Source organism: Myodes glareolus, chromosome 8 (assembly GCF_982192425.1).
Source record: "Myodes glareolus chromosome 8, mMyoGla1.1, whole genome shotgun sequence".
Classification (NCBI taxonomy): Eukaryota; Metazoa; Chordata; class Mammalia; order Rodentia; family Cricetidae; genus Myodes; species Myodes glareolus.
The window spans coordinates 90,408,485-90,433,850 of NC_142033.1; the positions used below are offsets into that span (position 1 = coordinate 90,408,485).

Genomic DNA, 25,366 nt, shown 5'->3' on the forward strand with positions numbered 1-25,366 from the left:
GTCCCTACTCAGGGGAGGTGGAGACAGGTAAATGCCTGGGGTTTGCTGGCTAGCCAACTTAGCCATCTTAGTGACTTTCATGCCAATGAGAAATCAGTCTAATAATATAAGGTGGATGGCATTTGAGGAGTATCACACAGGTGTCCATTTGCAGTCACACATCGACATTTGGACATCCACCCTCTCACACAAATCAAATCTTAAAGGAACAGTCTTCCATAAGAACACTGCAGTTACCACACCTAAGGATCTCCAGTAACTCGGTGTCCTCTGCTGACGCTTCACATGTTTGGGACTTACTTAGCCAGTGACTCAGCATACCTTTTACTATGATTTCTTTGGACAGACATTTCTGTAAGTGTGATTCATTCATTACATTTGCTGATTGTGTCTCTCAAGTTCTTTGTTTTATTTGGATAAACTAGAGCATTCCCCTCCACAATTTTGTGTTACTGTCCTAGAGGATGTGGCCAGGCCTTAGAGCAGAGGTGTATGCTCCTTTCATGGTAACTTTCCACCTATCTGCCTGGCACCTTGCATTCCCATGTTAACAAGTCTGCCTTTGCTGCTCCCTGACTTGCTTGCCCAGAACTTTAATCTTTTTTTAACATTCATACCAAAATAGAAGACAGGATTTGTTTGGGTTTGTCTTTTAGTTTTTAGCTTTTCGTTTTCTTGCCTGAAATTTTAATTTTGAAAATATATACCACAATAATATAGTCTAGACTATTTTAAGAAGCTAATAGGGGTGCCATTTCTTGTATTGAATGAAGTCTATCTCCAATTATACTGACAGCTAGACTAATTAGTATCTTACTCATTTATTCACTTATGCAAACTTGTGCTGGGTAACAGGGCAACACAGAGTAGATGAGTCTTCCATCTGGTCCTCAAATACTAAAGATCTAGTAGGAAAACTTAGAATAGCTTCAGCAACAAAGAAGCATATGTGAAACATTATGAGTGAGGAATTGGTTCCACATGTTGGCGCTTTTACTGCTGTGGAAGACACGGTTGCCAGCTGGGAGAGAGGAGCTGGGAAAGCATTCCAGCTGCTGCATGCATGTGAAGTTTGCTTTTAAAGGGTGAGGTTAGGGCAATGAAATTAACATGCAAAAGTCTCTGAGATAACATGTTGGAAAGCATAAGAAACCAATTCTGTGTCACAGTTAGAGAGGCAGACCCCAATTAAGTCTCATGTTTGCTACAGACTAGCCAGTGAAGGCCCATCAGTGACAGTCTCCACCTCCAGATGGGAATAATAGAATGATCTCAGAGGGTAGAGTGGGAGTTAGTGAGAGAATACATCTCTGTGTGTTGGTGCACTCTTTGTTTTTTATTGTGTTTGACTGTAGCAAGTGATAGTAAATGTCAGCTGCCAATATTCTGCTGTTGTTACTAGGAACTCAGGTGAGCGCTGAAGTCTGCTAATGCACTGGGTTGCACACACAGGAATGGGGGCACACTGCAATAGTCTCCATTGCTATAAATCAATGTAATTCAGGTTTATTGAGGTATAGTTTACACTCAATAAAATTCACTCTTTCAAGTACACAATTTGGTATCTTAAAATTCATACACACACACACACACACACACACACACACACACACACACACATATGTAATGAAACGTCCACATTCAAGATAAAGAAAATTATTGACAAACCTTCCCATGGACACTTTAGTTTTGTTTATCCCAGAAGTCCTTCATGTGGAGTTACAGCCTGTTGTGCCAGACTCCTTTTGTTCAGCATAATGCCTTTTGGAATCGATGGATGCAACCTAATTCTTTATATGCTAATAGAAATAACTTTTAGAAAAGGGGCAGTTGTGGGACTTACGTTGAAGCTTTGCTTGTTGGCGACTGAAGAAAAGGATGATCAAGAGGGGACACCCGGGAAGGCGCAGTGCTGGAGAGTTTGTAGGGTGCTGCAATGCTGGAGAGTTTGTAAGGTGCTGGTGTGAGATGCCACAGCACGACGAGCAGAGGGAGGCAGGGAAGATACTACTTGGGAGGTAGTATGTTCTTAGTGGCTTTTTCCCAGAAGAGAAATTCCAGAAGAATGTAAGGAAAGGTCTCTCGGGTGGAGGCAAGTTACTATTGTGTCAAGTTTAGGTGACTGAAGGGTACGGTAATGAAAGTGAGCTCACCATTAGGAAAAGCAGAGATGGAGAATGGTTGGGGGATGGGTTAGCCATTTTAGGGGTGACAAAGCAAATGACTATAAATGGGATGACTTGAAACCTCAGTTCCACTCCCAGTGAGTCCAGACTCTTTCTGCAGGCCCCTTTCTCTAGTGTGTGGTGCTTGCTGTGAATCCATGACATTTTTGCCTTGTAACCCCAATGCCTACATTTGTCTGCATGTATCTGAATTTCTTCTACCACTAGGATATTTTGAAAACATCAAAACTCCAGACATAGTGATGTTGCGTGAGGAGGCAGGGAGCCTAGTCATTATATCTTGCCAGTGGTGTTATGAAATGGTGCAGCCACTTTGGAATATAGTTTGGTGTTTCCTGATAAGTTAAACATGAAGTTCACATGACCCACTGACTTCTGCAACTTATATATCCTAAAGAGCTAAAATAATTCATACCAAAACCTTCACATGTGTTCATAACGGCATAATTCCTAGCAGCTCCAAGTTTTATCAGCTGACAAGTGGTGGAGACTGTGGTCTGCTCATAATGTAGCATTTTCAGCCAGCAAAGGGATGGAGTACATTCGCATGCCACAGCGGGGATAGTCAGGAAAGCATTATGTGAAAGAGCAGCCACACAAGTCACGTTTCATGATTCTGTGTGTAAGAACTAGATAGGAATTGAAGGCATTTTAATTTAAACCCAAATGGCATTTTTAAGGCTGGAAGCAGCTTATGGTCTAGTAAACTGTTTTACTTCCCATAAACTAGATGATGTTATTGACCAAAAGTTTCTTAAGATTCGTATGGTAGTACAAACCTCAGCTGAAGACCTGAGCCCTATTGCCAGAATTATATGTGTAGAGGCACAGAAAACTCAACTCAGGGAATGTCAGAGACACTGCATAGTCCAAAAGACTAAAGATAATTCTCATTCTTTTTTCCTTGCCAGTACGAGGTGAAAGCTCCTGTTCCTTCCCCTTGTTTCAGGAATATTTGTAAGCAAATGACAAAAATGCATGAAGCTATATTTGATCTTCTTCCCGAAGAACAAACACAGGTGAGTGCTAACTCTAAAGACCTTTGTGATTTCAACCCTATATGTCCATACCAGTAGGGGAGTTTGTATGTGCTTTAGATCCAGTTAAGTCTAAGTGTAGTTCATCTTTGCTGTCATCTTTTAAGTTGTTATATTGATTAGTGAGGCATGAATAAAATGCTTTAATTTCAAATGTCTTTTGTTTTGGCAGTTGAGAACTAAACATAGATCTTCTAGTCACCCATTGTTAGAGGTCAAAACTTCTATTATCACTCTTTACATTGTCAGTGTGGAAATCAGAGTTGGCATTTATCAATAAATCTATGATGTTATAAATTGAGATTATAGTAGATTAGATTTGAAAGAAGTTAGCAATGGAGTACTAAGATTGGCATATACAGAAGTCATTACTACTTATTAGACGGACATGAGTGATCTGTGGTAAAAAGGGTGGGGATTTCCTCTCAACTATGACCAAACATGGGAAGGGAATAAGAGGTATCTACCGTTCCTGCTGTGTCCACCAGAAGTAGAACACGTTTATTCTTTGGGATCTCTATGCCCTATGTTTCTTTCTCTGCCCTGAAACCTCCAAAGTCCAGAACTTCATCCTTTCCTCATTTTTATTCATCCAATTAATTTCCCTTAAACTGGATGCTGTCATTCAAGCTCAGTTGTAGAATGGTGCAGTGTAAGAATGAAACTAGTGTGTACCAGTGGGCTAAACTTCCAATGGGTTGTTATCCAGAACTTTGTTTCTATGGTTTGTGTATGCATGCAGATGGTACTGGGGCGGCCTTCTTAGTGCTCTGTGTGTTCTTGCATCTCCTGCTCTTTCTTGTGACCCTGTACTTCTGTACCAGCTGTTTGCATTCTTCATGCTTTCCTGGTTTTTTTTTTTAATAACATTAACCTCATAATTCAGCATCCTCCAACTCCCTCAGGGCTTAGACTGAGGGGAAGACAGACATGACTACCCTGAAAGGTAATTTCCTTGTTATTTCTTGTTGGCCAGCCAGTGAGAGGCTAGCAGTGTCTGCTCATCCCTGGAAGGGCACCAGGAGCAGGCCAGTGGAACAGTTGAGTCTATTAGTGTTATTTAGAGGGCAGAGGTGACTCACTGAAAAGCCACCCAGACATGGGTGACAGCTCAGAGCTGCATTCCTGGAACTCCTTCAACAACACTTAATGCCTGCAGGAAGTTCAGGAGTCTCGGCAGTTGTTACTGCCTCTGCACCTGTGAGGAGGGGGAGGTACATGTAACCATGTACCTGAGCCTCCTGAGCCCAGGGAGCTGGGTAGGCCTCTCTTCCCACTCTAGGAGGGATGTTTTGGTTCTGAGGAGATGGCTACACACCTTCTTGGCCAAGTAAAATTCCCCCATCTCTGACTACATTTGCTGTCTGAGTTCTAATTCAAGGGCCTGCAAGCCACATCAGGGAGCTCCTCTCTGCTAAGGTTCTGCAGGAATTCCTGGCTTATATGTTCCTTTTAATACCAGCAGCTGTCCAAACTTCCATAGGTGCCTGTATATATACGTGTTCCTTGGAAAATAGATTGTTAAATTATTTCCATAGAGTAATCAGGTAAAAGTAGCTTTTACCTCTCTTATGTCTTAGTCCCTCACCCCACTAAGTTCCTAGTTAGATAAAACTCTCCACTACTTTGTGTTAGTTTTACCTAGTTTTGACTCTGTATGTAGCCCTGAGAAATTCTTCTTCTGTACATAAAGGCAGTTTTTCTGCTAGAAGCACTGCTGAGTGGGGGAAGAACTCTTTCTTGTCCAAGGGTCGAGCCAAACTGTAGTGAACTAGCAGCTCAGTGCTTCAGAAGAACATCCTAAAAGTCTATGTGAAAACAAAGATTAAAATAAAAACAGCCTTTTTCCATTTATTGATTACAGATACTTATCTTCTATTTCAGGAGAACTTTAAGAAACTTTTATTTCTTTTTCAGATGTTATTTTTAAGAATTAATGCAAGTTACAAACTCCACTTGAAAAAGCAGTTGTCACACTTAAATGTAATAAATGATGGAGGACCTCAAAATGGGTATGATTCTTAACTGTCTCAACACCTGCTCTGTACCAAACTGTCAGTCCTTGTCAGTTTTCATGGTCTGCTTTCCTGCTGCCATTGTACTGAAGAAAACCACCAAGTCAGCAATGTTGTTTTCTTCTCTTGTGGACACGGCCTCTTTGTATCTTCCCACTGTCTCTGTTAATAATGGTAGTCAGCGTTCAGCTCCTTGCCAAACCTTACAGACCCTCCTCAGTGAGGCACTGTGGGCTAGTGGCTCATCTCTAGATGCTGAGCGGTATTGCTCTGTGCAGACAGGATTCAGAGCTCTACTCTGGGACCCTTGGACTAGGGGAGTGGCCTCATTTCTAAAATGATGAGGGTAAACTATGCCTTATTTTGGAGAGTTCTGAAAAATAATCTATTATTCTTAAAATAGTATTATATTTTAAAACCAATGGATTCGTATTTTATAAAGTTTGGTATAAACTCTAGCTCTGCCACCTACTACCTTATATCTAAAATTTTGAATAAGATAATTACCTTATCTAGGCCTGAAATTTCTTAAATTTTTTTTGGTTGTTTTGACTTTTAGACAGGGACCAGCTTTTGCTATGTATACCAGACTGGCTTCCAACTCAAAAGATCCATCTTGCCTCTGCCTATAAGTACTAGGATTAAAGGTGTCCTAGAAATAATTTTAAAAAAAACCAAACAAACCAAAAACAAAAACAAACAAATAAACAAAACCCATTCTTCCTTTCATGAACAGAATTGAAGATTAATCTGAGGCTGGGGATGTTGTTGAGTGGTAGAGCACTTGCTTTCCATCTGTGAGGTCCTGGCTTCGTCCCTAGCTTCTGAAATGGGTGTGTTTGTGTGTGTATTAAAAAAACAAAAAGCACCAACCACCTGTTAAACTTTGGTATGATTTTCTTGGTGTGCCACATATTTATCTTTTTAAAAAGATTGTGTACATGGGTGTTTTGTCTGCATTTCTATTTATGTACCATGTGCGTGCCTAGTGCCCTTGGAAGCCAGAAGACAGAGAGCATTGGATCCCCTGGAACTGGGGTTGAAGTTGTGAGCTGCCATGAGGGTGCTGGCAACTAACCCAGGTCCTCTCTAAGGACAGCAAATGCTCAGAGCTGCTAAGCCATCTCTCTGGTGCCTGAAAAACTACCCTATGAGTGATAAGAAATATGCTATTTCTATTTTAGATGCCTAATAGCATCTTCTTGATTCAGAGCCAATTTAGAAGCAGGAATGAAATGAACAGAGTATTTGTTCGCCTTCCTGCTGTTCCTTGTAATTCAACTCATTCATGCAGCTAGACGACAGCTGAAAAGCTTAGACTTCTGCTTAGTCACCCTGGGTCCTGATTCCCCTCGTATCAAGTTACTGTAGTACTTATCTCCGGGGCTGACTGGAAAGTTGGATGTTCTAAATGAAATCACACCTAGCTGATAACTAAATGTTCGTGATCCATTTCTTGCTGTGAAGCCATTTACAAATTGACTGGTCAAGCATTATAGAGATCAGAAAATTATGACCTTTTCTTCCAAATCTGGATTGTGAATCATTTAGAGACACTGTTCAAGATTAAAGGCTGGATAGAAGATTCCTAATATAAACATTCCCAGCCCAGAATGATCTGTAAAGTGTTATTCCCTTGTTGGCCACTTGAAGGGCCAGCTGGGGAGGGAAGAACCTGCTTTTCTTAGAGGGTAGGAGTTTGTGGCATTCCACCAGCATCTGTTGTGTGCCAGCAGAAGACCAAGCTGCTGTCAGCGACTGTACCTAAACCACATGTGACTGTTAGCTAAGTAGTTCATACATGCTGGTTTCATTCTACATTGGTAAGCTACTAAAAACTTGAAGTCAATCATAATGATATTTTATTTGCCCATTAAAAGTTTCTCCTAAATGAGTTAAATTATACACATCACCCATACTGCACTACAAAAAAAATTGCATAAAGGTTCTTAGGTGTTCCTCTGAGGCCCAGCCTCAGCCCTCAGTATCAAGTCTGATATTCACTTGTGCTTGCATAAGAACCCCAGCTTTCATTTAACGTCTAGGTGCTGCCAGGAAGCCTGAGCTCTGAGCTTCTCCTACTGTAGCCACACATACACGTTTTAATGACAACTAACTGAAATTATTTCAGTTTAACTTGTTAATTTCTCTTAGTTTATGCTTTTAAAAAAATAAATCTCATTTTATCAGGTGGAATTTATCATTAAACTTACTATAAAAGGCACCAGTTTATTCCTTTTCCAAACATTACCAAATCAGTATTAAATGGCCCTTTAGATAGTGGGAATCTGCTAAGTGTCAACGTTTTTATCCCAAGTAATTCTGAATTTAAAACTATTCTAGCAGCGAGGCTAAGCATCTGAATATCACTCCTTTAGTTATCTGAATAGAAGTGTTACATTTAAAAATACCTTTCTCCCACTCTTCAGGTTGGTCACAGCAGATGTAGCTTTTTACACTGGAAATCTTCAAGCCTTAAAAGGCCTTAAAGACCTGGATCTTAACATGGCCGAGATCTGGGAACAGAAGAGGTGATGGCAGACTAGAAACCTGGGTAGTTCATCTGACCACAGGACGTGTGTCTGAAGAAAATCTGGATGCCTGGTGTTTTAGGAACTGAACCTGGAACCCAAAGTGAACTGAGGTGGGGGACGGGAAGAGGATGGGTCAGTGTTGGGAGCTGGATTCAGTGGGATCTACAAGGATGCTATTTTTGTGCATCCTTTGGTAAGGAGTAATTGATCAGGTGTCTATAACATTTTCATTCTCTCTGGAAACAGACTCAGGTTTCTTTGGACCAAATCCAAAAGAACACATAGCTGTAACACAGCTGTAGTTGCCTAGAATGCTCTGTATACTTTATATTAAAAATGCTCTGCATTTCTTCCAGTGCAATGAAATTTATATGGTGTCCCACCTTATTTAATGATGGTACAATTGAAAATATTAAAATCTTAGTCAACCTCTGTAGAAAGTTTTCTCTATGAAAGTAAAGCTGTTTGAAAAATTATTTTTTTACAGATCTTTATAAAAAATAAACATCTTTTGATTGCTTGGATTTAGGAATTCAGTTTTTGTTTTAGTGACTAATGTCAGTTTCAGGTTTTGTGTGTTGCATATTTAACCTTTCACTACCACTGTATGTCACTGGGTAAAGCCTCAAACCGCTAAATATATGGAAGACTAATTATAAGGAATAAGGAATATTTGCATTTACTTATGCAACTACTAACTTAAATATTTTCCGGAAGTGATATACACAAAGCTATGGTTTAATAGCTGTATTTATAAAGTACCTATGAAGGGTTAGGGGTTATATTTTGTTTTTTTTTTCTTTGCTTTTTTATTTCTAGCAGAGGCAAGAATACATATTTATATAATACGCCTACTTACAAATTGTCATCTTAACATTTAGATGAGATAACATGAAATATGGCCCTCTTGAATTTTTTTAAGTTACTTTTGATATGTATATAAGAAAAGACCAGGGATAAACAGAACTTTTAAAATACAGGCTGCTTATGTCGGGGCCAGAAATACAAGGTCAGTGAGTAAGCTTTTTTAGAACGGTAACACTCTACAAATGAAAGTGCCTGTGCCTCATCCTGTCAGAGTGCCTAATCTTGTGGTGATAATGTACAATGAAATAATCTTATTTTGTGGGTTTTTTGTTTTGTTTTCTCAAGAGGATTTTTTTTAAATCATTACAGAGGTATGTCATTGGTTCTTAAACTGTCAAAATAAAGATGTAAAAAATCATCAGACTTAAAAGGCAACTTTTTTCAATGGTGCCGAATACAGTATACTTTAAACACAGCCTTTTCAAAACAAGTATGGAAGAACTGTAATATGACTTGATTAGAGAAAGGCATGTGTGAACTACCAGCAGACCTGATTTCAAAGATTATCAGTATTTTTGAGTGAAAGCAAGTAAAAGAACTGCACCTTTAATGAAGGGGAACTTCTAATCAAATATCCGCTTTCCTCAGCACACTGTTCTAGAACAGAAGGCTATGAAAAACATGCTTGTTCTACCCCTTCAGCTGGGAAAACACTGTTCCGTTAAATGTGGAAAGCATGGCAGGCATACTAGTGTTCAAACCAGATAAGAACACTAAATACCTTCAAGTTTAGTCTCTGTGTTGTCATTAACAGTGTTTAATAGTCTTAGAAATGAAAAACAACCAACCAACCAGGACTGGCTAGCTAACCTGCTGGTGATCAAACATTCCAAGAAACCACACTGGAGCAAGAGTACACTGCTGTCTCCTGCGGTTTCACAAAGTCAGCACTAGACAGCACAAGGAAACAAGTGGATTGTTGTATCACTTTATTTTTTAAAATCAAAGGCAATTCAAAGTGACCATCACTCAAGCTTCTGTTAGAGATCGGCCGAGCTGGCCCAGTTCTAAGATTAAATAATATTGCACTTTAAGATGAACTATGTAGGCTCTTCATCAGAGAAGGAAAGTACTGCTCCATCTAGGCTTTCCTTAGGCTAAAAGCACATTGCAGAAAACTCTACTTTAAAAATCAACACTGCAGAGTACAGCACAGTGAAAGTATTTGCTTCTTTGAGAATCGTAGAGAACATTTTATTGTAAGAAACTCGTTAGCCCATAATTAGTATAAAGTGTATCTGGCATCACTTATTTCAGTGGTCCAAGATTCGAAGATTTCCAGATACAATCTTGTTCTCTAACACTGCTCCAGGGGGGATATCAATTCTGTCACCATGATTTGCAATAATGATAACTGTTCCCTAAGTGAAGAAAAAACAAAAAACGAAAATTGTACTTAAAATTGAAGCTGAGACATTCAACTGGTTATCTTAAAATCAAGCTCATGTCCAACTCCTTTAACAATGTAGTTGCTGTAAATGTAAGATTAAACATGAAAGGTCAGCAGCCTCAGGGAGTACAGTAATGTGTCTTCTATCACAATCCTAGTGGTGGCTCTAGACTTGGTAGAGGTGGCACCAGAAGTGGGAAGCAGACACACAAGTGACCTGTCTCAGGCTCATTTACAAGGTATTATTTATTCAGTCTTAAGAGGACAAGGTGCTGACCTGTTATCTTTACAGAGTTGGTTTTGTTGTGTGTCTGTATCACTGCACATACAAGTGCATGTGGAGACCAGGGGACACTCTCAAGGGTTGTTCCTCGGGTGCTCCATACCTCTTTTTGAGAGGAGATCTCTCCCACCTTGCTGTGAGCAACATGGTGAGACAGCAGGCAAGGCTAACTACATATACACTGCTGCAGTGCAGGTGTGACAGCTCCTGTACCACTGTGTCTTCTTACATGGGCTTCACAGGTTTGTGTCTTCTTGGCCCCTACCCCTTCCTTTTTTTTATTTTTAAAGAACAGTTATTGGAAATATTTCTTATATCTTAATGAGATTTTCAGATTAAGCAGTATGCACAAATGAAGTTATATTCATGTAGTATTCATGTTTAACACCTTCATTGAAGCAAATGACCCTAACACAAAACACTTAAAATATCAATTCAGGAACTTTATAAGATTATATACTTAGGAAAAGGCAAGTATATCTTCAGTTGTGAGCTTTAATTATCTACCCTCTTCATATTTCTCAACAGGAATAGATGAGTCACTATAAATGACCACACATGCTAATAGGGACTATTCTGAAGACTGTCTCACTTCACTACTATCTAATGTTTCCTTTCTTGTTGAGGGTTATATTCCAGAAAATTCCTGTATTGATTATGCTTGTATTTGAACTGATTATGTATCTGGATACCCTAAGTACAATGATGATCACCTGTCCTCACTAAGAATTACTCCTTAATGAAGGAAAATTAGGGACTAGAAAGTGAAATCTATTTTATAAGGCCATAATAAACATTACTTTTATAATACCAACCTTTAATGAAACATTTTTTCCAAATGTTACATCTCCTGAAACAGTGAGGTGGTCCAATTCCAGCATATCGGGTATACTTTCAAACCTTCTTAGGTAATCTTGAACCTTCAAGTAGAAGCATAAAAAGTATTTCAGACAGCAGTACATGAAACCACTGGAGCCAGAGGAATCCGAGGACTTCCCCTTTCAATACTCCATAAGGATTTTCTCTCATGTTTCCAGTTTTGACCTCTGCTCTTACATATATACCTTACGGTTGTTTTGCTTCTGTTCATACACTGCTCAGTTACATTTCAGAATTACTGTTTTCATTTCTCCATCTTAATTACACTTATGCATCCTTTATTTAACTCTCTTCAGCTGCATCTCATACACTCTCCCTTATTTTTTCTTCCTTTTTCAGCATTTGACACCTAATTCCTTCCACTTTGACACTTCTTTTGCATCTTTCAGGAAGCACACACTCATAGTTTACTATCCAATTTTTCATCTGCACTACAGACCAGATGGCACTAAACCATGTCTAGGACTAGACTAAACTTAGATGTCACAGCAGGTTCCCTGAGGCTTGCCACTAACTTGCCCTCTGGTGTTAGGGTGTTTTCTAAGTCTAGTTAGAAAACACTGTAGGTGAAGCTCTCTACCCCAATCCACAACACACTCAGCTTCTTCCTGAAGCTCTCTGTGATGCCATCAACTCCACCACACATTTCCAGCTCCGCCCTTGCTTTATTTCTCTATAGTTTCTACCACCTGCTACACTATATATTTGATGTACTGACTTAGCTTCTCCCAGTAGGATGTTAATTTTATGAAGACAGGGATTTTAGTTTGCTTTGTTTGCTGCTAAATCTCCACATCCAGAAACTGCCCAGGATAGTAGGTGCACAATACAAATTGATTAAATGAGATTTAACCCTTTCTGACTGATGAAAGCAGTAGTAGTCTTAGAAGAGACAAAATATAAATGTCCCCAAATTAAAGCATTTTCTCCTCTCTCCAGAGCAACAACAGAGACTACAGTCAATTCTTATAAATCATACCAAAGATGGAGGGATATAAAAGGTCGGTAGTAAAAAGTAATTCTCTGATTATCTTTACAAATTACCTACCTTGGTAAAAGAACTTCCTAATTTAACCAAGGGTACTGTAGGAAATTCCCGCTTTTCACTCATGGTTAAAGATCCTGCATTAAGGCTATAGAGGTTTGACATCACAAGCAAGAGATCTGATGTGGTCTTCACAGGCAGAAATCGACTTCTTGGAACATTAATACCTAAAGAATTTTCAAAACTTTTAATTGCAGCTCCAACTGCAGTTTCTAACTGAATGACATTCAGGCCTCCATCCAAAGTCTATAAAAAAAAATAAGAAGGAAAAAGCTTGGGTAAGAGTGGGGAAACAAAGAGTTTGGGGCTTGTTTGTTTTTAGACAGAATCTCACATATCAAACTCACTATGTACTGAGGGCAACCTTGACTAACTCCTACCTCCATTCCCAACTAATAGAATTATGTGTGTATACCAACACACCCAGGAAACACAGGTTTTATGCACCCAGCTGTGTTTCATGTGTGATGTTAGTACTTAGAAAGTGGTTTCATAGAATCAGAGAACAGACATTAGTTAGCCAATCATGCTCCACATATGATTTTCTTTTTAAGTTTCTTAACTTGAGTGAGCAACATGTCTATTTTTCAGTAAAGAACCAGGAGTTGAGAAAACTTATACAAGATTCCTAGAGATAGATGGCATGTGTGTATGAGATCCCTACGGACAGACGGCATGTGTATAGATTCCTATGGACAGATGGCATGTGTGTAGAAGATTCCTATGGACAGATGGCATGTGTGTAGAAGATTCCTAGAGATGGCATGTGTGTAGAAGATTCCTACATACAGATGGCATGTGTGTAGAAGATTCCTACGGACAGATGGCATGTGTGTAGAAGATTCCTATGGACAGATGGCATGTGTGTAGAAGAGTCCTATGGACAGATGGCATCTGAGTATAGAAGAAGCACTTACACTGCAGGAGGTTCTTTCAGCTTGGGGTCAGGAGCACATCACTGGGGTGAGTGCAGAATTGGAGAACCTGACTAGACAAAAAAGTCCGACTGATGGGACAGCCAAGCCAGAGGCAGTTGGCAGGAATCTGCCTCTAGAAACCGTGACCTTCACTTACCTTTGGATTCACAATAATTTCCATGTCAATGGCATTCTGTTCCTGCAGTCTTTTAACTGCTGCAAGAGAAATCCATAGGTTGTTTGTGTTAAATATTTTAAACTTTGACACAGACTTGAATTCATCAACATGTGCTTTTGGCACTTGAGCGATTTCCACCAGTCTCAGTTTGCCTTCATACTGAGTGAGTGTCCCACCCTAGAAAAGCAGAAAATCATGAGTGCTTCCAATTGTCTTGCAGTCAGCCATACCACACTGATTATGAATTCTATAGAATTTCATAGAAGACACTGACTATATAATCTTCATGATTCAGATTGTTACTTTACCATAAACATTCACTGTCCTGTCCATAATTAAAGCCCTGGGAGTACTTAGTCCTCCTCCCCTTCCTAAGGTCTAGGATGGGGGGAGAAGGGAGACAAACGAGTGAATGGGTAGATCAAGGCTGGAAATGTCCTTACAGCCATGAGACCATCCCAGTGTAGGAGGAGGAGGTACAGAATCCAGGGCAGCCAATGTTGTGGTATGCATCAGCTACAGGTAAACAGTAAAATCTCATCTGCCATTTTATCACCACCAAATATGCCATGTTCGTTTATACTTTGAACTAAACAACTGCATTCATTATTTTTACGTAACTACCAAGATAGTGCAGTGACAAAGTATACATGAAATACATACACACATTTTATAGAAATAAATTTCCATGAAAAGGATAGCCTAATAAAATATACCAAACTTGAAGAGTAGTAATGATGTGAACAAATTTGCTGTGTGTTTTTATATGGTTCAGATTTGTTTCATAAAAACCTATGAAACTATTTTTAATTTAAATTACTGACATAGATTTACACTCTTACTAATTTTGGGCACATACACTTTTTTTTTTTTAGAACTTAAGGTACCCCACAGAATAACATCACACGCTCTTAAAATGATGTTAAGTAAATAACAAATATGTAGTACATAAAATAGAAACTTATAAATCAGAAAAAATATTTTATCTATGTAATTTATCAACTGTAAAAACATGAATCTCCAAATTGATTCTTCAGTATTTACCTTTACATCTGCTCGTGTTTTATTTGTGACTTCCATGACAAATTCACAGCGTTTCCCATTGGGTGGGTTCATTAGATGATTAAGAATATAAAGATCCACTGTGGCACCCAGGTTATCTATGTTGGACACAAAAATATACTCTTTGCCTTCTTCTAGAAAGGTGTCGAGCAAGCCAGAGTTGTAGAAACTAGCATAGATATCTCCATGCCCTGGAGGATACCAAGCTTCTGTACTTTCCCCTGAGTAAGATACATCCTTTGCTACAGGAAGTAAAGATTCCTTATTAATCCTTGGGTACCTTTAAAAACAAAATGAGAACGTTATTTATTGTAGCACACCTAATCCTTCAAATAAAACAATACATTAAAATTAAATAAGGGCAGGAGAGATGGATCAGTGGTTAAGCACATGTACGGGTCAGCTGCCAGCACCCATGTCAAATGGCTTACAAGTTCCTATAAACCCAGTCTCGGGATTTGCACCCTCTTCTGGCCTCCATGGGCACCTGCACTCATGTGCATATACCCACACACAGATATACACAGATACGCATAATGAAAAGTAAAACAAAATCTTTTAAAATACTAAATAAAACATCCCTCCATTTCGGAGAGTGTCAATAGTAAATTATAGGTGAATCCTTTTAGGAAAATATGTCATTATTATTTTTTAAAAATCTACTTTCTAGATAGTTATTCAAAGGAAGTTTTCCAAAGCCATACAGAGAGGAAGGCCCTTCATATTTTTAAGATCATTCTTACAATTCTCTAAGATGATGGAATCAGTAAGTAAATGTTTTAAAACTTCACTGGTTCTTGTGCCTGAAAATCTGAGGCCATCTGCCCATTCTTAAACACATGCACTCAGGCTTGCTTTCCTTCCGTTAGCACCCAGGTGTCAGCACAAGGCTAAGAGTTGGCAACCAGTAAAGGAAAGCAGGAAGAGTGCGTGGACAGACTACTAGGAAACAGGCAACAAACACATGAGGATGGAAAAAGAAAAGTGATGCGAAAACAGATTTTAAAATAGTTCAACTTTAGGCACTGTTTCCAGAAGCTCCTGCAGCCTGCTGTCCACCTCTAACTGGAAGACTTGTGCCCAGTCACCTAGCCTCCGTCTACTCACTCTAATCCCCAAGTGGATGTGTTCTCAAAACCTTTATCTACTCAGATGAAGAAGCCCCTGCCACTGGCAAGGTGTTCAGTGCTGTGGCTTCAGGAAATCACCCACTGACTGGAGACTTTCTAGATTGCCTTTAAAGATCTGGAACATAGAAAAAGATCTCAAGCAGATCCCCTTGAGAAACTGGAAATTACAGAGCCAAAGTTTATAACCATTACATATTTATCAACCTCTATATGATTTTTTTAATGGTTTTTTGAGACAGGGTTTCTCTGTAGCTTTGGAGCCTGTCTTTGGAACTAGCTCTTGTAGACCAGCCTGGCCTCGAACTCACAGAGATCCTCCTGCCTCTGCCTCCCAAGTGCTGGGATTAAAGGTGTGTACCACCACCACCAGGCCCAACCTCTATGTAATTTTAAAGTTATCAAGTTCTTGCAAGAATTGACTTTGGCTGCTATGAGGCTACTGTGTTGCAACAATGAAGAGAATTCTCAGGGGTCACAATTCCAATAGTAGCTATTTTTATTTCTTGTACCTGCTTTGATTGAAGGTGTAGATTTTCACGCGGCAATGATTGTACTTCTGAAGTATTTTTTTTGTGTCTTCATCCGTGTTAAAAGAGTTCATTAAAACAAGAGGGACATCTGTATTGTAGGTTTTGTTCAAGTGCTGAAGAGCAGAGTGACAATCAGATCATCCAAACTCATGTTCTCTGATTTGCAATCTAAAATTGTCTCTTCAATGGCTAATCACAAAATGTTTAAAGCTTGACTGACAGATCTCTCTGGATACAAACAAACACACACACTACAAAAGTGACCACCACCTGGTGTAAGCCAGATATGTGGGTAAGCAATTCATCATGTTCTCATTCAATAAATCATGGCCCTCTAAAATAGAAGCTACTATCTGCATTTCATGGCTAACTCAGCTGATGCCCAGATTTGCCCACTGGAGCTGTGTGCACGTCAACAGTACTATGGCTTGAAGGTAGACAGGTGCTAACTAAGCATTTGCTCTGTATCTGAGCTCTGTGGGGATAAGAACACAAATGTAACAAAGTCATGGTTTCCTATTCTCAGATGAATTTCAAACTCATCAATCACACCTGAGCTGCAATTTGTCTCTCAAGAGCTAAGAGGCAGCACAGATTTTTATACACCATACTATCTTGTAAACCTTGTACTTAGAGCCCATTCTTATCTAGAAAATGGGAGTAACAGTACTTCTGAGTTGTTGAGAGGAAGAAAGGAGTCATTTTGGAGAAGGTGCTTAGAATATCTGGTGTGTAGTAAATACTGAACAAATGTCAGCTTAGCTGCTGCCGCTGCTAGTGTTATGATTGTAGTTGCTAGCACCAGACTAGACAAGGGAAACAGAGATGAGAAAGATATGGTCTCTGGTACATAAGGTCCACAATTAATAACTCTGTCAAAGAAGGAAGCCAAGATTAGTAGTGCATTTGCTACGTCCAACCAGATGTGTGACATCCTCCCCAGCTTCCCAAGAGGGATCAAGCCAAAAAACTCTAGTGTCATGAAGGTTGCCACCAGGAAGAAAGTAGTAGAGGGTACATTGAAGAGAATCTGAAGAGACCCAGAGCCTTCAGCAACCACAAATGCTATTTAACATCAGCTTTTACGTGTTAAGGATATGTCCTTACACACTCCCCCACACACTAATAGAGACAAAATAGCACCCCCTTCAACTAGCTCAACCTCACATCCACATTTACTAATAGATCACTTATGTTAATGTAAGCACTAAACACACTTTAGTATGAGAACAGTCAAACACTACTCACTTCAATTTGCTGAACAGTAAGATCCAAAAAGGTATTCTCATTTCTTACACCAATCAGACTTTTAGGGCCTTTGCAGCCCATGCTGGTTCCCAAACCACCATTGAGTTTTACCACCACCAGTTTGTTCAACACAGAAGATATATTATCAGGCAAACCTCTGGCTTTTATCTTTTCATAGGGTTGAATCTGAAAGAAAATATAAAATTAGAGATGTCATTTGAGTAGTTTTATGAGACAGTAAAGACAATCAATTCCAAGATAATTTCTATGGTTCCTTAAAAAGTTTTGTTCTCTCAATGTAAAGTTCCAGCAGGTTCACATGGCAAGTCCCCTTGCACAAGGACGTACCCGATGACAGTGGGGACAGTGCACAGCCACTGTCTGACTGCTGTGAGTAACTAAATCTTGAATTATCTTAAGATAATCTTAATCAAAATATCAAATACCCAAATCTCATCAAATCTAAATACTTAAGGTGCATTATACCCAACTTCAACTCTGAAGAACAATACATTATTACACATATACTACTTTTCCTACCACAGGAGGCAAAAAACCAACATACAGTTGTTTTTGTTTCCTATTTCCCCATTTAGCTGTAGGATGACCCAGCAGAAGAAGGTGGTACAGGCACAGTCACAATTCTAGGTAGGTACAAGCACAGTTCCTTCCTCAGAAATTTAACTCTAGGCTGTCACTTTCTAAAAACTTGTACTAGAAAATAAAATGTCCTTGTTCTAAGAAATGCCCTGGGAGGGAAGGAGAGAACAAAGGCTGGAGCTGTGGAAATCCCAGCCCCACCTCCTCTCTAGCATCCTAGCTCGCTCTCTGTGGGCACAGGGCCTTAGCCTTAAATTTCTCCTGTAAGTACAGAAACAATAACATTTATAGGAAAGGCCCATGTTTTTGCTGATGTTCAAAGAAGAGCAACAAATCTTATACCTTATAGCAAGAATGAAAGCATTTTAAAAGATCAGAATGCATTTCCTATCCATTAGTGACATTTTTGTTATTCTGCTTTAATAGGATAAGCCCTCAAATGGCCTCTTCCATCACAGTAAAAGACAAATAACACGAGGAGACTGAAAACTTGAGCCAACAGTGGTTACTCTGTGAATGTCCGCTGTTCTCTGTACTGTGACCTGTAAATATGTCCTTGTGTGAAGGCATTTTGATTGGGACAGGAAGGAACTGATGGACTCACCTCCTGTGATCTTGGCCTTGTAGACCAACATCTCCCTGTGTGTGATGGACCAACTTAATACATAATTCTTGTTCACAGATCTTCCTACAAAATACTCCTTTGTAACATAGTTCTTCTTAACTGCCAAGTGCGGATGAAGACTCTTTACTCGATGTAAACACTAAGAACACAAAGAGCTCTTCTTCCCACTGAGAACCCTCGCTAGGCCCCATTTTGAATGACTTCTTAGTGTGACAGGACCATTGCTGTCCTTGTAAAGGTAGCTATTCCCATTCATGAACCAAAAGAAAGGCTTGCGACAAAAGCACTGAAGAGGCTTACAGGCACTCTAAAGAAGAAAAAGTTACAAATCTAAGTGTTACACCATTAAAAAAAGAGAAGAAGACTAGATGACAGAGATGACAGAGACAGAACCTTTGTGCCCTTATATGACAGGGTAGTTTATAATCCTTTCAAATACAGCTGTTGAGATCAACCGGTAAGTAAGAGGATGCTACTACGACACAATGGCTTCAAGTAGTCTATTATGTTAGGAGATTACGTAGCATATACATACATAATACACACACAACACACATACATATATATATATATATATATACTCTAAAAAGTTAATTATTTTCCAATTATTTTGTAAAAGCCAGGAACTTCCATTTAGCAGTTACTTTCACTTCCCACATCAACGACTTAGCTGAAAAATCCACTTGTTACATTCATTTTAGGTAAAACTGATACCTCAGAAGTATTACTTAATGCTCTGGACATGGATTTTTAAAAATAGAATACATAAGCAATTTTCCCCCAACACAGTGAGTTTGGCCTGTTTTCCAATTGTACCTTAAAATTTTAATTGTGAAACATTATGTATATAGCCTACAGATAAACAACAGGAAGAATCAAATGTAAAAAGCATACAGCAGTAACTCAGGAACCTCCATGTCCCTGACGCTGACCACATTCTTCCCCCACCTTCTCGGTTAAGCACCGTGTGAGCGCCTACTCTCTCACTGCAGTTTCACCATGGACAGCACTTATTTTTTCTAAACTTATGAATATAATTGAATCATACTATAAAATAGATGTACCATCAGAACAAAACATACTGTGATATGGTTTTCACATATTTGAACATTCTGATGCACAAAGACATAAATATCTAGATGTAAGGAATAGTAAAAAGATTCCATGTAATGGAGCTGGAGCAGTGGCTCAGCAAGTAGTCAAGAGTACTTCCTGCTCTTCCAAAGGGCATGCATTCAATTCTCAAATTCTTAGCACCCATATCAAGTGGCTCACAGCTACCTGTAACTCCGACTTCAGGGGATCCAATACTCTCTTCTGGCCTCATGAGGCAGCAACACACACACACAGGCACACAAAGGCACACACACAGACAATCACAGTTGAAGTAGTGTGTTTAAAAGGAAAAAAACATTACAGTTAATGATTTCATGTACAATAATGTTTTCAAGTATTTAAGTTAAACTTGGAAGCAGAATAAAACAAAAATTCAATATATAAACAAGTTAGATGTCATTAAGAAAATATAATTTATATTCTTAGCTGATAGCCCTTGAAATGCAGTTAAATAATAATGCCAGGAAGGATATCAGAATTTGGATCACATCTTAATTCTATATGCTAAGGAATTCTTTGGTACATCAACATTCCCATTAAATAAAGAACTTTGGGATCCACGTTTAATCTTTAGCTATTTAATTCCTCTAAGGTCCATTTTCTTCAAGAATGGATGCTAAAGGAATTTTTATTTATAATGAAATTTGAAAAATGGAACCAAACACCAATCTCACTGACTTGCAATTTTTCCAGGAGGAAAACCAAAAACAAAACAAAAAACCACAACTTCAAAATCATGATGTTCATGACAAATAATTTGTTCCATACGTCATCAAGTTTGTGAAATAAAATCTCTAGAGATAAGAGTTGCCGATATTTTTTACAGTAATTAAACTTCAAAACACTACACGGGGTGCAGCACTGCACTTCTGTAATCCCAGCACTCAGCAGGCAGGAGGACTGCAAATGGCAGCATCAGAGTGAGGCTAGTAGAATGTTAGGAGGATGGAACTAGGGTGCAAGGGGTTAAATGGGTAGGACGCGCAGAGGGAGAGGGCGGAGAAGGGAGTTGGTGTAATTAAACCGCAGATATGAAAAGGCACTAAGGAAATCAGATACATGGGAGACAAATTTATTTAAAAAAAAAAGTTGTAAGCTTTGGGGCATGGGAACTCACAACTCAAGGCAAAAAAGGGAAAAAAGTTAATATTCAATGCCTGGGGTTTTCTATGAAGTGTTATGCACTAAATTAAATTACTATCAGTGATACCTAGCTGTCTTAGGGAATCTGACTCTTAAAGAAGAAAAGGCCCTACCGAGGAATTTGTTTATAAAGGGAAGAATCTGAGAAGAGCAATTAGAGGACAAGGAAGAAGAAATTCAAACAGCAATGAATCGGGAGGAAACACCAAGAGAGTTTGAAGTTATTTTGCTGTTGGAAACCACCAATGGAGGAGGTCTGTTACTTAGCGTCATGATTTACCCCACCCTAAACTCCTTACCCCACAAAGACACACAGCACACAGACAACGGGAGAGGGGAGGAGGTGCTACGCAATAAACCCCAAAACAGATGAATCTAGTAACTCTAGTAACTATTTGATTCCAAGAAGCCAGGATATTTTTGTCTAGAGTTTATTGCAGGTTTTAAGTTATTAGTTTATTAGGGAGTAAGCAGAGATTCATGACATATAAATCATCCTGTACATAACAAAAGTGCCCTGTCCATGAGCGTCCACATCCTCCACCACAGGACCTCACCAAGCAATCCCCCAGAGTTTAGTTCAACAAGCCAGGGGTGTGGTATGGAGGTGGTGTCAGTGTTGGAACACTGCTTAGCAGCAGCTGGTCACACATTGAACACACCCAGTCACAGGAACATTTCTAGACCTTTGACATCTAAATTCCTCAGTAGGATCTTTTTCATATTCATTAAGATGGGTAGGTATCACTGACAGTACCATATAAAGAGTGCTGGCTCCTGACATCTGCAGAAGGTAGGCGAAGTCTCTATAACTTAGGACACAGGACTTCACAGAACATGGTCTCCTGTGCTTCCTCGGGAAAATACACACATATACTGAGATACAATGGGTGGTCTCAGGACACAAAAGCCGAAATGTGGTTCACACTGAGTCCCCGGAGTCAAGGACTAAGAGTGACCAGCTTTGAGCTTTCAATCCTAATTGTTAGGTCTCACTCAGTACCTGTGGAAGTAGTTACAGAAGAGATATTTTGTCCCTTATCATCAACAAAAGGCTGGAATGTAAGGCCCCAAACCCAGGACAAATCTCACTTAATACCTGTAGCTCCTCCCAGCATTCCTCACCCTGCTCCTACCCTAAACCTCTCTCCCCAGGCGCTGGGCTTTTACCCCATCCCGACTCCCAGGTCTGATCCCTGTATCACTCAGTCACTTTGGTTACACTGGTCTCTTAGCCTGGGCCGCCTTTCTTGGTTAATGGCTCTTCTCTTGTTCTCCTCTCATGGTGGTGTTTAGTTGGCCAGCCATGTTCAGCCCGGACTCTTACCTCTGCCTGCTTTCTCCCCTCTATCTACAATAAAAATCTTCTCCATGTCCTTCCTTTGAGCATTCACTAATCACTCTGCTTCCCTGTTTTCCGCCAGACAAGAACAGAATTCAGTGCTCTAATAAGATCTCTACTGCAGCTAAGCACATGGTGGAGAGAATGTTCGGGAACGGCCAGGCCACGCATATTCTCATCTTTCTGTTCAAACACCTACTTTAAGCAGTTGGCAATCCCTACATAACGTGATTTTAAGAACATTTGCCGGGCGGTGGTGGCACACACCTTTAATCCCAGCACTTGAGAAGCAGAGGCAGATGGATATCTGGGAGTTCGAGGCCAGCCTGGACTACAAAAGCTAGTTTCAGGACAGGCTCTAAGCAACACAGAGAAACCCTGTCTCAAAAAAGAAACAAACAAAAAGAACATTTGCCTTCTAGGATGTCGACCTAGCCATTTTACAGAAATGGAAAGATCTTTTTAAAACCGTCTGCCATGATCTGCATCTTGCCAACTCTGCTCACAACTTAGTCTCCAGTTAGAAGAAAAGTCACATTCAGCACACAGCCATGGACACACTGTTCCCGTTGGCAAAAGTGTAACCCAGTTCTGGATAGCATGTGCCATTTCTAACGTAAGTGCCAAATGCGCAAAGCAAGGCAGCACTGCCCACCCTGGTACGGTTCACAAAGGGATGATTATTGCAAAGTGAGCCGCTATTTTTTTTTTTTTGAGAAAAAGAATTTGCCGGAGTGAAAATGGTGTAAAAAGTCAAACAAATTAGGATGTTTCATATAAAGAGCCCACATTCTAAGAACTGTTCACTGAGTCCTCGTGCACAGTGTTTTGTGGCAAGTTCTATGATATGCACTTTCATATACTGTCTTTTCATTTCATATTTCTGAAGGGAAAGGCCAGATTCATCTGGGTTATTTTCTGTAGCAAGAAAAAAAAATCATACATAGATGAATTTTTTTTTGTGGAAAATCTGCTAAATCTTGTACTTTCCCAATTATTACAGGGTTAACTTTCAAGTTTATTAATACCGTCAGCCACCCAACTCAACTGTAGTTCATAGAGCAAATAAGTCACTGACTTCCTGCTACCACATCCTGCACTATCCATCTCCAAGACTCCATTTCATCCAGCAGAGTCTCCCCATCGCTCTCCTCCCCTTCTCTGGGTCTGACTCTACAAGCACCTCTACTTTCTCTAATCTTTCTCAACTCCGGTTTTCTCTTCTATCACAGCACTGCCTGTTCTTAACATGGATGAAGCCAATAACATCTTGATTGCTAGGTCTTATCAATAACACCAAATACTTACTATTAGGTGCGTTTGACACAACTGATTACTCCCTAAGTCCTAAAATGCCCACTTCCAGTTGACTTCTGAAACACCACACTATCTTTTTCTTGCCACTCTGCTTGCTCCTTACCAAAATCATTCTAAGTAGACCTCCTCTTCCTACACTGTTGGCTTCAAAGCCACAGCTTCATCATTCCTGTCCTTATCCATCAAGACACCCAGCTGCTCAATGAGTCCATTCAGTCTCATCACGTCTGACCTGTTGCCAGTGCTATAGTGGTCTCCTAAACTCCACAGAACCCATTTTTCACCTCTCAATTTTTTTTTTTTTTTTTTTTTTTTTTTTTGGTTTTTGGTTTTTGGAGACAGAGTTTCATTCCTCTGTAGTTTTGGAGCCTGTCCTGGGACTAGCTCTTGTAGACCAGGCTGGTCTCGAACTTGCAGAGATCCGCCTGCTTCTGCCTCCCAAGTGCTGGGATTAAAGGTGTGCGCCACCAGCACCCGGCCCTCTCAATTATTTTTTAAAAAAAATTTCAGCATGTGTCCTCGCTAGTATTTATGTCAACTTGACACAAGCAGAAGTCATTTGAGAGGAGGGAACCTCAATTAAGAAAATGCCTCTGTAAGATCTGGCTGTAGGCAAGCCTGTAGGGCACTTTATTGATGATTGATAACGGAGGACCTGGTCCAGTGGGTGGTGCCATCCCTGGGCTGGTGGTCCTGGGTTCTATAAGAAAGCAGGCTGCATAAGCCATGTGGGACAAAACAATACACGGTGCCACTCCACGTCCTCTCTATCAATCCCTGCCTCCAGGTTCCTGCCTTGTTTGTGCTCTGCCCCAACTTCTTTTCTAAGAACTCTGATAACTGTGATATAGAAAGTGTAAGTAAAAGCCAGGCAGTGGTGGCACATGCCTTTATTCCCAGTACTCATTATAGCATTAACCAATGACAGCACTGGTATGGCATGGAAGATCATTAGCTGTCAAGTTCAATATCCTTCTTTCCTTTTCCCTTTATCATTCAAACTTTTTACTGGGCACTCATTCTGTTACCCAGAGTAAGAGTATAATTCCCAACCTCCCTTGCAGCTGCTTATGCCAAAATTGAAATGAACTGGCAGCTGTCTTAGCAGAGAACAGGGGCACTGTCCGTCTCCCTCCCTCCCTCCTTGCCTGCCTGTCATCTGGAATAGTGACGGAACTACATTCTGTGACCACTTGGGACAATAAGGGCACATGCTATGGATGACAAGGCAATAAGCCAGAGAAACCCAGGTTCCTGATACCACCAAACTATACTACCTCTCCAGATTCATTGTTTTGGGTTCACATTACAAAATTCCAAACGAACCCTAATGGGAAGACAAAGACTGTAATGTGCTTTTAGCCTCTCTTCTACTCCACCACCGTACTTTGAAGGAGCATGAGCTCCGGATTCTCTTACATACTGTTACTGTCCCGTTTACATGCTTTTGCATTTACCCTTGGGTATCCTTTCTTCATCCTCCACATTCCATATTCAGACCAATAGTTTCTAGGTTATGAACTAATTACCACATACTTATGAAGATCAGAGGTTAATACTCCCTATTTCAAAAAAGTTAACTCCCTACCAAACTAAAAACCTTTAGCATACATTGCAACACTAGAAATGTCATTTCAGAACATAATCTTGTGTGATATCATTTTTCCCAGTAATAAATAACATATCCAAACTTTAACTCCCATCAAACTAAACGTCACTGAGAAAGCGTCCGTTGGGCTTAATGTGGACTGAAGTGATCATCAGCATGCCATCTTTAGCTGCATTCCATCTGAATTTCTTCTCAGTGACACACACTGAAGATCCAAGCTCTTTACGCTTCTGACAGCTTGCTCTATCTTGTGTTGAGAATACCAGAAAGTTTCAGTATCTTGAGAGCTGGATGCCTCTGTGTCTTCAAGTTA

At 39.8% G+C, this 25,366-nt stretch overlaps 2 protein-coding genes across 4 annotated transcripts in view; one reads left to right on the plus strand and one right to left on the minus strand.

Moving 5' to 3' along the window:
- Vps54 (VPS54 subunit of GARP complex) overlaps positions 1–8,997 on the plus strand; it is a 73,404-nt gene extending 64,407 nt beyond the window's left edge. For both annotated transcript variants that reach the window (XM_048435503.3, XM_048435504.3), the window contains exons 21-23: positions 3,098–3,205; positions 5,141–5,235; positions 7,668–8,997. In XM_048435503.3, the coding sequence (XP_048291460.1) occupies positions 3,098–3,205; positions 5,141–5,235; positions 7,668–7,773 (309 nt within the window). In that variant the 3' untranslated portion in view covers positions 7,774–8,997. The remainder of the gene's footprint in view (positions 1–3,097; positions 3,206–5,140; positions 5,236–7,667) is intronic.
- A 554-nt stretch (positions 8,998–9,551) lies between these two features.
- The window catches only part of Ugp2 (UDP-glucose pyrophosphorylase 2), a 54,600-nt gene continuing 38,785 nt past the window's right edge, over positions 9,552–25,366 (minus strand). For both annotated transcript variants that reach the window (XM_048435508.3, XM_048435507.3), the window contains exons 4-10: positions 17,302–17,487; positions 16,033–16,166; positions 14,376–14,673; positions 13,311–13,508; positions 12,240–12,482; positions 11,128–11,232; positions 9,552–10,000 (exon numbers count right to left, since the gene is read on the minus strand). In XM_048435508.3, coding sequence (XP_048291465.2) covers positions 9,893–10,000; positions 11,128–11,232; positions 12,240–12,482; positions 13,311–13,508; positions 14,376–14,673; positions 16,033–16,166; positions 17,302–17,487 — 1,272 coding nt within the window. In that variant the 3' untranslated portion in view covers positions 9,552–9,892. The remainder of the gene's footprint in view (positions 10,001–11,127; positions 11,233–12,239; positions 12,483–13,310; positions 13,509–14,375; positions 14,674–16,032; positions 16,167–17,301; positions 17,488–25,366) is intronic.